We start from the raw sequence: 15,230 nt of genomic DNA, 5'->3' as shown, positions 1-15,230 counted from the left end.
TGGTTGGACATTTTACTCGTTTCACTCGTATATTACGAGTTTTCATGTTCATATTTCTTGAAATTAATAGAGCAGAATGTAGTGTATATGCTTTCCATGGATCATTTATAATAATATTTGATTGAAGTTTATCCAATTTTCATGTTCATTCATTATTTGATTGAGCTCAATGGAATATATTCTACATAAGTTATTTCAAATACTCTACAAATCCACGATAATTTTTCCAGAAAAGACAAAAGATTCAATGAGATTGATGTAATCAAATACGAATGGTAATGAATACGAATGCTGATGAGTGACGCTAATCCTACCCATATGAGAGAACAGCAATGAAAAATCACCTATGAGTTCAGCCTACTCATTTTATCACATCAAAGCTGTGAAAACTCATTTTTCAAGAGTTGCACAAGTGGTCAATGGTAGATATTCAATGATAATTCAATGTCTGCTGTGTGATAATGGTTCAAATGTGCAGCTCTCAATATTTATTTCCAATAAATTGATTGATGGATTGAATTTAGAAATAATTTTCATTTGCTGGGATCCACCGATATTTTTGAAAATGTATCCAGTATCGTATGATGAATGATCCTTTTGAAATTGATGGACTGGAATGAAGTGTACAAGACATGGATGCTATAGGAAATAGATAAAAATTTATCTGGATAGATGAGACTGAGAAGAGCACAAAAGCTCTTTTCAAGTAGCTGCTCTCCCTTTTTCACAAACCATAGGCTATTTCAACATCGATTGTCTTCTGGCAAGAGTCCAATTGTTCATCGCGTGCTCGACTAAGTGTTCTTTTCCGGTACAGCAAAAATTATTTGTACCGAAACCCCTTGCTCAAAAATCAAACAATTTCCATCCTATACTGCTTCATTTTTGGGAAGGAGAGCATATTCTGATATTGCCCCACAATATGCAGAATTATGCATTATGAAGAGAATCAATATGAAATTCAATGAAATTATATATTGATTAAGTATATTCCTACTTGTTCATCCAGTCTGGATGAGTATTCAATGGATTTTTCAAATGAGGCATGTAAAAAGAAAGAGTAGGAACGAATTAGTCTTGAAATACCATGTTTTTTCTCTTTTCATATCAAGCGTATTCTTCACGTGAACGCCGAGTAATCCACTGTAACAAATTTGCAAGTAACAACATAGAGTATCATTTTATTGATTCATAAATCTTATTACAGTATTCTAAAGCATTCTAATTGAAAAAATTATCTTTCAACCTTTTCTTAATTTTCCATATTCCTTTTTTGCGGCTGTAACAGTAAGAAGATTTGATACTTAAGCGGGCTTTTTTGCTCGAAATCCCCTCCCCCCTCTCATCCTTCGTCCATCCCTCCTCCCCTTCCCCCCGCCTGTAGGTGGGGGGTGTTCTAAAAATAGATTTCCCCTTCCCCCTGCCCAGTGGAGGTGAGGGGGATGAAAAGAGAGAGAGATATCTCTCTCTCTCTCTCTCACTCTCTCCTCTCTCTCTCTCTCCCCCCCCTTCCCCTTGTCCAGTGGAGGTGAGGGGGATGAAAAGAGAGAGATATATCTCTCCTCTTTCTCTCTCCCTTCCCCTTGCCCAGTGAGGGAAAAAATTTCCTTTTAGGAGGAAAAATTCCCTCTCTATAGTGACAGATTGAAGTGAATCCATATTTCTACATCTAATGCTATACTGACAGATTGAGGGTGAATGCTAGATGAGGGAAAAAAATCCTTTGAGAGGGAAAAATTCTCTACTGTCAAATTAAAGTGAATCCATATTTCTACATCTAATGCTATACTGACAGATTGAAGTGAATCATATTGTTATATACAATGCCAGACTCACTTTGAAAATTCCCTTGGTGTCAAATTAAAGTGAATTCATATTCTACTCTAATGCTATACTGACAGATTGAAGTGAATCCATATTGCTATACTGAGAGATTGAATTGAGAAATTCTCTCCTAGTATAGATGAGGGGGAAAAATTCCCTTGCTGACAGATTAAAGTGAATCCATATTACTCTATACTAGCGAATCCAGAGTGAGGTCATGACTCTCTCTCTCTACATCTATTGAATTGAGAAATTCTCTCATCTAATGCTATAATCTCTACAATGATCTAGTTCTTTTACATTTTTTATCTGCAATATCGTACAAGCATTTCCAAAGTTCATCGGAATTTTTAACAACAGATAATGAAAATCATTTGTACAATCATAATGTAGATGTCCGCTGTCTAGAATATTGAGCAGTTCGAAAATCTCAGATAAAATCGAAAAGTGTACATTTTCTGTTTTTGTTAACGGTAAATCAACATCTTGACATCCTGTTGAAAATTTAATATTCTTCGCAATTGAATCAAATTCATTAAATGAAATTGACATCAAGAGACGAGTTAATTTTTGAATTTTGAAAAACCATACACTGCATCTCGCAGATGTTTGACGTGTCTCGAATGAGGGGTTAATCTCTCTTTCTAAATTGATGAGATGCATTGTTATAGGGGCTCGTGTACTAAAGATCACCCCACGTGTTGTCTGGTCTAGCTCTAAGCAGCAACTAAACTAAAAAACGTGAATGGGATATTGGAATGAAAAATCATTTGAAGGCAGAAAACGGTTATTTACACATTTCGACACAACTATTCATAATTTCATCTTCAATTCTAATTAGCTTATCTATACACAAATTATGAGGATGATAATAACATAGATAGTCTCTTATATCATTTAAATTACCATGCTTAGAAAAATGTCTTTCAATTGCTTCGCCAAACTATAATTTTCAGGAGTTGATTTCCTAATTGCACTTTCACACTCATCGTACCAATCAATACAGTTTTTTAACCTCACTTCCAATTCGTTGTCAGCAGCCAACCACTTTCTCGGATCCATGTTGTTGAGCGAATGAAGAAACTAAGTGTAGGCAGGAACTATTATAGAGTAATTAAGTGGTCTTTCTTCATTAATTGACGATAGACAACATGTACACGCTTTATGCAGTCTCAATGCATGCAGGCAATAAACACACGTAGATCCTTTCCGTTGTAGAAGAATCCATAACGAGCAAAGTTTCTTTTCTGTGAATTCGTGTACATTGGAGCCATTTTCATACTTTGCATTCGATTGTTTTCGCACAAGAATTATTTGTTTGATACATATTTAAACAACAAAGAATTATAATGGGGCAGAGAATAAAGCACAGCGAGAATGTGGTCTATTTTTATGAATGTTGCACAGCATAACACCACATGAACTAGTGAAAAAGCTGAAATCAGGTTTTGGAAAATCCTCTGGTATACATTGAACGTTGCTATGCAATCTTCTTAAAAACTTTGCTTTCTCAGTTCCTTTGTGAAAATTTTCTCATAAGCTGCAAGGTAATCACGTATTAATGACTCACTGTATTCTAAATCTCCATCTTCCCATTTTATTTTATGATAGTGACGTTCTAACCATGTTACATCGTTATACAATTTTGCACTCAATTCTGTCTTTGCAAATGGTGATTTGAAATGGAACACATATAATATTAAACTGATCAATTATGGCAAGTTCTTTCACAATAATTTGATTACAATCTTGTTTAACCAGTGAAGATCAACCGTAGCAATTTTCGCACTCGCTTCCTGTGCACTTCTTTCTCTCACGACCTCGCTGGCTCGTCTCTCCCCTTCCTCTTCTCTTTCCCTCCTCCACTGCGCGGCTTCGTGTACCCTCGAATCCTTCGTCTCTCCCTCCTCTTCTCGTTTCTCCTCCTCCTCCACCTCCAGCGGCTTCGGTGTACTGCACCTTGCTTCATAATAGAAACTATCAAGATCGCACTGAATACCAATAGAGCGAGTTTGTGGCTTGTCCAAAATATCAGAACACAAAGAATAGGACATGTTCCTGTTCAAAGGTGAAACTGATAATGAACTAAATTGAGCAGAATGCACACCTTATATAGGCGGCGCGCTCTATCAATAAAATTACTGAACTTCTTTCACCATGCTTGTGAGAGGTGTGTTCCATCACACACACGATCGCTAATTAAAATGCAATAGCGGAAGTATTTGCAGGTACTGCACTTTTAAATTCCATTTCAATACGAACATCTGTCGATGATTTCAAATGACTTGGTTGGTGTGAACAATCTACAACAATCAGCGGTGTTGATTCACAAAACGTTTTAAAATCGATTTCTGTTCCGAGTTCGCTATTGATTGAATGATTATAATACGAGGGCGCGAAATCCAGGAACATCCGGTATAAAACTTCCTTCTTACCTAGCAGATTTTCATATGGATAATACTCACTGTTCAAATATACTTTAACATTGTAAATACTGCAGCTATCGAATTAGATATTGATTTTTTAATTTTATTCTTACGATCAGTTTGAAATGCAATTATGACGTATTTTGGGCTATCAAAACTCGATGTGGTACGAACTGCCCAAGAATGGTTAAGTGAATTTTGCAAATTTGGTAATTCACAAATTTCCCAATGGCGGAAACCTAATTTCAGTGGAGTGTCAGCATCAAGCAGTCTCAAAAATTTCAGTCTTACATGATCTTCTAAAGTTATGTAGGGCATTCTCCATTGCAGTTTTGTAATTTTCACACTAACGCTTGTTCCACATTGAGACTCAACACAATTTAGATCTGTCGGTGACCTCAATAAGACGAGTTCCTGTTTCAAATTTAAAATTATTCTTTGAAAATCTTCAAAAAACGGGAGGATTAATTTCAGCGGTACACAGAAAGTGAATGTATTATCCGTTAGCTCATATCCTGCTCTGTCAAAACCAGCCAAGTGATATGTGTTTTTATCGAGAGTATTTTTCACCAATATAGCTTTAATTGTGGATGTTAATCCAATCAATCTTGATTTAGAAATTTGCTGACCTGCTAATTCATATCGTATTTCATCAAAAAGGTTGCCGATTACGTTACTGCTTAATTTATAGTCTGCTGCAACTGGTGCATCGGCTGGGTCTGTTCCCGGTTTTGTACAGTTAACTGTTCCCTCAATCAATATGAATGATTTACAAGGTAAAGAATAGACATCTAAAGAATTATGCCAATACGTGCCTCGTCAGAGTTTTTTATTTCCTGTCCCGAATAAACTGTATGAGTGTGAAATTGGAATTTAGTAATATCATTATAAAACTGAAGGTCTGTCTCCACATCCAGAATTTCACTATTGCTGCTCCCCCTCCTACATTTCGCCAATCAACTATAAAACCCAACTTTTCTAATATTCTCGCGCTTTTAGCCGACAAGCACGTTTGTTTTTAGGTGTTGTCGCTATCGCGTTCCTTTCTCTAATGACTTGATTGGTCTTATTCGAACGTGGGTTGAAAATAAGATAACCCATTACTTTTCACGTATGTGCAACCTAATTGTAATTGTATCTCCGCGGAAATCAATAAACGATCCGTTCTGGTCCGTTACCTTTACATAATAGTTTGAATTCGATACGTATTCAAAGGTACATAAATAATCGGTGATGGTACTTCGTTTATTAAATACCGCTAGGAACCTTGGTAAAAATTCGTAGATTATATGTTTTTGTTTTCCCTCAGAGTAACTGCCGCAAGCTAAATTACACTCAACTACAATACTGTCAACGCTTGTTATGTTAACCAAATGTTTGGAATAATGCCATTTATTTGCCTGCAAAACAACATTATCAAAACAAGTATCTTAGCAATCGAATCAGAACGTGTTAAATCAATGGGTTTATCAGAATGAATTTCAATCTTCATAGTATTTACGTTTGCACGTATAATAAGTTTATTCTTCTTGCCATCATATTCAATTTATTCTTTAAAGATTTTATAATATCCTCAACTTCATATGCACCAGTATCCAACTCGATTAATCTATCCCATATTTGAAGCTGGAATTTGTTCCTTTGTTAATGTTTGCAATACTATTGTAACTGGAAAAATTAATCAATCCATTTCCCATTCACGATTTTTATCCAATTCTATAATTTCTTGTAAATGTTCATAGAGATCACTTGTGTTAGATCGTAATGTAATAACCACCATCTTGTGTGTTCACCACAAACACTTAATTACAACTGATTTGCAAGAACAATAATGTAAGATGACCACAAAAATCGCTATTTAATGGTTGCATATGCTCTACATTATAAATATATTTACTCCATTTTCTTTTTTCCAATATTTGTCCAATTCGTATGGAGGTTGTAATTTCCAATTGATCAAAATACCAAACATTAGAACCAACTTTCTTATATGCTACCCAATGTGTCCCATCCTCGCTTTCCCTTGCTAAATTCACAATGGCATTCTCGTTTTTTAGAATTTTTTGGGTAATGCATCTAGCATATATATGCCTCTTAGCTGAATCTGTAATAATTTCGACCAATCAATCAAATCATAATTACTCAATTCTCCTTCAATATTCATGCTTCTTCTTCTCTTCTCTCTTCTCCTTCCTACTCTTCTTTGTTGTTCTACGTTTCTTAACTTGAGGGAATAAACTCACTCCATATGATGATGGGGTTAGGGGTGGAACTCTCCCCCCACTAGTTATTTGAGGAAAAGGCTTCAAAAAATATCCTTTTCCTGCAATATGCTTTTTCAACTGAGCTATAGCTTTGCGTCTAATTTCGTTACTATAACTTCTCCTCTCATTCTTCTTCTTCTTCTTCTTTCTCAAAGACCCACCAACGCCACTTTAGCTTTCATAACGTTTGTAACAAGATAGCTAAGTGCTTTCTCAGCAAGGGGTGTTTGTGGATTTTTGAAAATGTCCCATGCAGCATTTGCTAGAGCTCTGTCGGCTACCGCCCGATTTTATTATCGCTATTTTGAGTATAGGCTATCATGTATCTTGCAAGCTCTATCTAACGAATTTATACCTTGATCACCTCTCTTTAACCTTTCATTAACCTTCGTGCCCGGTCCGCAATACTCATATCCCGGAATATGATATTCTTCCCCCAGGTTATCAATTACCTTATTTAAAATAGTTGATGTCACATTACCTGCCAAACCTTTAAAAACTCTTGCTGCTGAACTCAAGATTCCTCTACCCCGTTTCCTCGAACTCTGCTTTTTTCTCTCCTACATACCATTTTTCATTACCTTCAACTCAATGGTTGAACATTAACTGAGGTTATGGTACACCAACTTGAATTGATTTAATTTTCAATCGAGTTGGAAATGAATTCACACCACAATCAATCATAGTCAAAATGTCTACTGAAATTGAAACAACATATGTTCACTCTCTCTCACACAACTCATGATTTTTTATGTTTTCGGCCCCATATAAAGTCTTTATATTTGGCTAAATCCATTTTTTCTGTAATAATTTGCACTACCTGATTTCTGTGAGGTTATGTTGTTTGGCCTCATCCAATTCATATGGAAAGACACCTCGGCATATTTTGATACAATGTCCAGGGCCACTCTGTGTATAAAAATTTAGATAGTCAATGATGGAGCCGAACATTGCAGTCTCATGACAGTACCCTCTTCCAATTTTTAATTGCCTCAGCTATTTCATCACGAACGCTTTTCACAGCGACTCCCATCTCGTTTTTCTTAATAAAATCTCCATATCATTTTTAGTTGCATACTTTTCTGCAATTTGATTATTAGAATAGCAATAGCATCTTTTGTAATAAACTGCTCAATACCCTCCATAATATTAGCTTTTATTGCACTCACCATTTCAGATAATTGTTTTTCAAACTCTTCCTTTGTTAATGAAGAACTAATCAATTTCTGCAAAGTAGATTCTAAATATTGCTTATCAATTGCCGATGGCTGTGTTTCATTTACTTTAGTAAAAATTTCTGTACTAAGTTGTTTCAATTTAGTATTGAGATAGTTTCTGTCCAGCACCTCCAAATTCTTAATTTTATCTGATACGGCTTTCAATTTTTCATCTAAATAAGCTTATCAACTTTATCGTTGTTAATACTGAGCAACTGAGATGAAAAGCTGTCTGTTAAAGTTTTCACTTCTCCTAATGCACTCTCTAGAGTTTGAGTTCTCTCTCCAATAGCTTTATCGATATTAGCACTGAAATTTTGTAATGTACTTAGAATATGGTCTCTTTCAATTATGCTCACACCAATATTCTTTGTATTTTCCGAAACGAGTTTGGTTATTTGCGAATCTAAATAAAATTTCACAGCTTCGCTGATCCTTGTTGATTTATCGATTCGATTATCTTCTGTGTTATCGAGTCAATATCACACGTAAGATTACCAAGAGCTCCGCTAGCACTACCCGTATCAATTCGTCCGAATCGATGTAGAGTCATCGTGACACTAAACAATTAATTTTGCTTCTTTTAGCTCTTCAATTATAGACACGATCTCCACATCATGCCCGCTGTTCCCACTAGCTTTTGAGGAATAGAGTAAATTTAATCTTTCCACTAATTCGTCAAAATTATCAAAGTATTGATAAATTCTATCATGAGAATTATTTTTTGCAAATTTCAATAAATCCCAACCCTTCTTTTTACTAATTTTTTACTGGGAAATAACTTTTGAATCATTTGCGATTTAATTCCCTGATTTTGTTTAACATAGCCTCTTCGATCTAAATGTATACCTGTAAGTGTTAAGATTTTTTTATACTTATCCAGATCTCTCTCATTATAAAGATTGAGTTGGTCTCGCACTGAATAATAACTCAAGTAGACCGTGTGTTAATCGAAATCTTTCATTATTAATATCTATATAACCGTTATCAAATATTACTTGCTGATTTCCAATATAATACACATCATCTTTAGAATTATATGAAATTCCATAACTGATTGAATTATTCAATTTTTCCGCATGAAACGTTTTTAGATATTGTGACAGCACATCATCATTTCTGCTAGAACCAAGTAAACTGTTTTCAAATTTAGTCGAGCTTAAAAAATTGTCTGTTGAACTCTCATAACTCTGTTCATCCCCCTCTCCATTATCATCAATTGCATACTCTCCTCTTTTACTTCTTCCTTTTTTGGTTTTACACCAGAGTGTGAGAATAATTTCTTCCTCTGAGAGGAATTTGAAATTTCCAACAGGCAAGCTTTGGCTCATAGCTTCCGAGTATAAACTGTTTGCATCGATATAAAGCAGATAATAGACGGTTTTGAAGGATCGTATGTTTCGGGTAGATGTTTGTTATTTGCTTCACAATAACGTTTACCGATAAATGACACCCCACCCCTCATCCCCGACTCAAACATAAGATGCATGTCAGGATGAGTAATCAATTCTAGTTTGACTTTAGTGTGTTTCAGCATGCAATTCCAGGTGAAGTGTGCGAGAGAAACAAAATGGGTCACATCGAGGCTGTATGAGCTAAAAAGCGTAGACCTCATGGATTCAAAACTACTGCTAATAGCATTACGTCTAAACATAAATAAAAATCGTGATATTCACCCAGATTTTTCAGCTTGAATGTTGAGAACACTCTTTGCGCATGCTCATATTCTTCGCGAGACAGAGGTGTATCAGTTAAATCATTATGAAAACATTCGATGGGAGGAAGCGATGTTTCCGCGAATTTTTCGGGACAGCTCATGTACGAGTAGGGATATACTCCTTTTTTCAACAAGAGCTGTCTGTGTTCGCGAGGTGGATCATGAAACACTGAAAATAATCGTTCGAACTTCTTTTCCATGTCTGTACTTTCTACCAATTACGCACCAATACTTCCAAGGATTCAGACATAAACTTGTAGGAATCTAAACATTTAATTTTGCCTACTGAAAGTGTCAAAAATCTCTCTGACGTATTTGCGATGCAGGAAATTTCTTTTTTACATTTACCGAGCGATTTCAGAATAAAATGCGAAAAAAAACCGGAGAAATTATGAAAATAACATGATATGTACTCCGGAGTACGAGCTGTTAAATTACAAGAAACATGTGCCGCACACAAGTAATTACCGGTTTCATGCGCGTGGTGACGACATTAATATCGCTGTCTAAAACGGTTCAGCACAAAGCCCGCAGTTTACTGAATTTTGAAATTCACGCTCTTGACTTTCGGATAAAGCTTGCATCGGAATTTCTCATTTCATATCCTCATACAAATGTCGCCGAGATCTGTAATTTCCTGAAGAAATTTCTCCATGATTTTTTCATCTAAACTACTCGATCTATGGAGTACAGGTCCATAGGCGATTTCCCCGTTAACATCTATAACAACGAAACAATACCCGCAGGGAATATGACGCGCCGTTTTCTTTGTGTAACTACGAGTAATTTCATCAGAATCGGAATCATCATCATCATTAATATTCACAACGTATGTTTCTAAATCCGCGTAAATGGTGTACTTTTTCTTCAACGTCGCGCCTAGTTTCTTGAATTTAATTGTCTCTCCGCGTTTAGGATATGAAACGCGCTGAGATTCAAACTTGGAACAAAGTTCCACATGTTTCAACAAATTTGCTTCAGCATCACAATTCTTAGTTTTGTTTGATGTAAATCTATGGAAACAAAAATTGCAAATGTGTACTTGACCCTTGTGTTTTGAAAGGTGGGAGAGAAGACGCGATAGCCCGTTTTCCCGTTCGCGATATTTACTAAACAGAAATGAGTTTTTCCTGCAATGCCTTTTAGCATTAACACTTTCACATCTGAGCCCGTATCACAGACGGGGCAGTGATATCCCCCAGACGTCTGCTACTCCATGACCTCATTTAGACCAGTAAACTGGCATATTTTGCCAATTTTTGAAAATCTCCTGTTTCTTTTGTGAAAGAGCCAAAATGATAAAATTTCAACCAAACTGTAGATTGGAATTTCATCTATCATATTATGTACATAATTATATATATTCCTTTGATAATATATGCTAAAAAATTGTTTTATGAAATACATTTTTTGACAGAAATCAAAAAGTCTTACATTGATTTTAATAAATGTTTGGAGTGAGTTTGCAGAATAAAGGGGCTGTGGAAGATCAGCTCAGACTATCAATGCAGTCTGTTGTTTTATTACATCACTGTAAACAGAAAATGAATTAAAAAAATATATATCATGGGAGTGCCTTGGGTGGGGGGGGGGGGCTCTGAGTTCTATGATATGAAAATTTGAAATTGGAACTTTTTTGCGTGTGATACATCATTTCAAAGGTCTCTTCAAAACAGAAATAATGGCACTAATAAAAAATCTTAATAATAATTGAATCCAAAATGGCGGCTGATTTAAATCTTTGATGTTTCATTTCCAATTGGTTGCCATTTGAGATGTGAGAAATTTAGACTCTTTCTTTTAGTGTCATTGTGTATGTTTTGAAGAGATATTCAAAATTATGTATTTCACAATAGATATAATCTAGTACACAACTTCTTGCTGTACAGTTTACATTTTGATTTGCAGGCACGTTTTGAACAGTGATGTTTATCATCAGCGCTCCTGGCTTCAACTGTCGTAGCAAGGAGCTCCGTTGACAAACATCACTGTTTGAAACACGACCACCAAACATAAATTTTTGACAATCAAGAAACCTATTCTTTGATATGTGATGAATGATTACAGTACACTGTGAGATAATAATAATTGAAACTAAATTGGAAGTGAACATTTCATTTATTGTAAAATATAATTCATATAATTAAAAATGTAGGTTAGGCATGAGTAGGCTACATAGCCGAAATAATTTTGCTCATACATAATTTTGTAGAGTGTGATACATTTTGAAGCAAGCTGGCATACATAGAGCTACTTCGCAATCAGGACACCAATAAACAGTTTCTTTTCTTAAAGGTTTTCCTGTTTCTTTTTTGCTTTTCTCTGTGCACACTTTGCATACTCGAGCAGGGTTTGCCTTTTTCTCAGTTGGTGGAATTCTATCTGCAAAGTGCCTTCCACTCAGTCTGTGGGTGGGTTTTTTGGGAGTGAAATCAATTTCTTTGTTGCCTTCTGCAACAAAGGCTTTTCCCAGTTGGATAATGAACTTTTTCAATGAACATTTTTTTTGGTCATTTGTGTTCCTTGTTTTTCTGAACAAAATATAGGCATTTGAAATAGCCATTCCAAAGAAGTGAAAAAATAATTTCTTCCACCATTTGATTTGTTTTTTTTGGAATGGATAATATGCTACTAACTGATCAGATCTATCAACTCCAGTCTTGTTTAAGTTATAGTCCAAGACTACATCTGGCTTTGTGATCAATTTTGGCCCACCTCGTGCACGCACTTGCGTTTCTGATGAGGTTGCTCTATGACATGTTGACAGCATTAGAACATCCCTTTTATCTTTCCACTTTAAACAAAGGAGATGTTCTTTCCGTTTGTAAATGGTTTCATTTTTCACTAAGTGCTTCTTCACTACACTTTCTTTTGGGAGTCCTTTTCTGTTGGGCATGCATGTACCAACAGCTGTAGTTCCATTTTCCCACAAATATTCAAATACAGCAGGAGATGTGTAGTACCTGTCCATATAAACTGTGTGACCTTTTTTGAAGTAAGACTCTAGCAATCTTCTCATGAGTGGGATAATACCAGCTTCTTCAAAACCTTTTCCACAATAAACCTCGAAATTGAGACAGTAACCTGTTGATGCATCACAAACTATGAACATTTTTATACCATATTTCTGTGGCTTATTCTTCAAGTAGACCCTAAAAGAAATGCGGCCTCTAAACCCACACATTCCTTCATCTACAGTCAAATTGCAGTTTGGAGCAAATGCTCTTGAAAATGATTGTCTCAAATGGTCAAAGAGAGGACGCAATTTGAAAATGGGATCATGGTTGGGCTGGCCTCTAGGAATATATTTTTCATTATTATTCACATGTAACATCGAAAGAATTGATTTGAAACGGTCTCTACTCATAATTGAAGATGGAAAAGGTGTACTTACAAAAGGATCTGTTACCCAGGAATCATCAATTGACGGTTTTCTCACAATGCACATGTGTAATATTATTGAAAAAAATGAATACATTTCCTCTACAGTTACACAATGCCACTTGTTCCACAAACTATGCTCTTTCAATTGATTTTGTCTCCTTAGTTTTATAATTGTACACCCTGCATATCTATTTGTCTCCACTTTTATATTTTTCATCACTTCCTTCGAAAAAAATAAACTAAAACAATCAAACTCTGTAGAGGTCTCATCCAAGTCAGCCCTAACCCCTGATATTTCCTCAAAAACAGGCAAATCTGGAAGATTGTCATCCGAATTCCATCCTTCATCCTGCCTCAAATCAGCATCAAAACGTGTCCTTTTCCGCAAATTTCCTGAAGTTGTAGGTCTACTGCTATTTGAAGTTGTTGGCCGTATTACCCTTGCTGCTTCTTCTTCATCATCATCATCATCATGATCTGAGAACAGAACAAAAGAAGACAACTAATTAGAAATAAATTTTCTTAATCTTTATAATTTTAATTCAGATCTCAATCAATCAATTCTCTTAGAAAACTACATGAATATAGGTTAGAAATACATGTAGACTACATACCTTCGTTTTCTCCAACATAATTTGGATCATTATCTGAATCATCAAACTCCCCTTCAGATCCAGAATCATCAATAAATTCATCTATTTCTTGAAGACTCAAATTCTCAGCCATATTATTATTTCACTTGAATGAAAGAATTATGAACAACGAACATCACTCAAAAACTGCAAACTGAAAACAACAGCTGACAACATGACGAGATAAACTTATGAGGTTAGAGCGGTGGAGCAGGCCTATCAACTCGATTTTTCTACTATTAGTTCACATGAAGGCTACTAGATAGCAGCATATGATGGGAAACATATCAAACTACAATTCTGGTGAGCCACGAACGTATCAAGCACGGCTGGAGTTTACTAGACAATTAAATGTGAAGCTCGTGTGCCACACGGGCTCAGACTTTTGGACTAATCACTGCTCCCGTCTGACATACGGGCTCAGACATGAACGATTAAGCAGGGTAAAAAGCGCCAGACATGAAAGTGTTAAAAGATTAATTTGGTGTTTACGAGTGCGGAAAATGCTTTTACGGAAGGGGAAAAACTTTTTGTTCTTGTATGCGATGACATGAATTGCAATGTCCGGATTGAGTATTTCAAATTTCTTAATATCGTGTGTCGTCACCGGGAAATTTACACCTCGCGTATTAAGTGTGTGAGCAAACTTGCTCAAATACTTTACAGTCAAGTCCGAGTTCCTTGGCTTCTGATGGAAATACGCGAGCACTGACCATAAAAAGCATTTTTCGTCAGAGAGATTTTTGACATTTATAATGCAATGTTTGTTTTTCAAAAACTGGGGTGTTTGAATGAAACTGGATGTGTATATAGGATTAAATTTAATCACGTTCACATCCAGTGATTCAATTTTCTTTAGCACCCATCCACTCCCATGTCTTACGAAATTTTCGAAAGATGAGAGGATTTTTTTCACAGCCAAGAAAAAATGTTCATTAAAATCTTCATAGTTCTCAAGCACGTTTAGCGCTATGTTGGAGTAACTATGTAGATTTATTAGAGATGAGACAGAGTCACCAACCTGCTTGTCATCCATCACCACTAATTTATACAGCAAAACGTTAAGGACTATAAACCACTTAACATTCCCATCATGGCATGCCGCATGTTCCCTAATTATATCGAAAAGCTCTCAAGCACGCTGGTGATGTCGATATCCTCGTCATCGAGGGTGATGCGATGGCGGGCTGCGCTTGAATTGATGCCACGTAGTCTGCGTTCCCTTGGCATGATTCTGAAAAACAAAACGATCAGGATGAGATAGAGTACAACAGCATGTTAGTTGTGAATTGACATTGGTAGAAGAAGGGTGTGTGAAAATGATATCTCAAGATCACATAATGTTGTATGAAAGATTAAGATTATTATCTTTTGATAAAAGATGGTTGAAATCTTCTCCGCATTTGTCCGCGGAAAACATGGCGAAAGAGGGATTTATATTCTCATCTCCACCAGACATTGTGCGATGTGTATTTTGTTCAATTTATTTGGGAAAATGGGAAGAAAGTGACATACCAGCAATAGAACATGTAAGGTACAGTCCGAACTGTAGAAGGAAAGATAATATAACAATTGAAGAGGAGAATTTCGATAATAATATTCTACAAGAATATGAAGAAAGATATTCAACTTTTAATTGTGTAGAAGATTCATCCGTTCAAGGAGAGTATTTTGAAAAGCATCATCATTGTGACTTTTGTAAATCATTATGCAATAAAGCAGAGTATTTTGCGAGAAATGGTTATTTCTTACATAAAAATCCATTC

The 15,230-nt window shown here is 35.7% G+C and overlaps 1 protein-coding gene across 1 annotated transcript; it reads right to left on the bottom strand.

The window, feature by feature from the left end:
* Window positions 1-12,433: 12,433 nt before the first annotated feature.
* LOC120356337 (piggyBac transposable element-derived protein 4-like) lies at window positions 12,434-13,625 on the bottom strand (the record flags this gene model as incomplete). Its single annotated transcript, XM_039445262.1, has 2 exons — window positions 13,447-13,625; window positions 12,434-13,309 (listed from the first exon to the last, which is right to left on the bottom strand). Coding segments are annotated over exons 1-2 (988 nt in total), but the record flags the coding sequence as incomplete, so codon positions are not given.
* Between the last annotated feature and the right edge of the window lie 1,605 nt (window positions 13,626-15,230).

The sequence above is a fragment of the Nilaparvata lugens genome, unplaced genomic scaffold, assembly GCF_014356525.2.
Source record: "Nilaparvata lugens isolate BPH unplaced genomic scaffold, ASM1435652v1 scaffold6514, whole genome shotgun sequence".
NCBI classification, from domain to species: Eukaryota; Metazoa; Arthropoda; class Insecta; order Hemiptera; family Delphacidae; genus Nilaparvata; species Nilaparvata lugens.
This window is presented reverse-complemented; position numbering and strand designations above follow the sequence as displayed.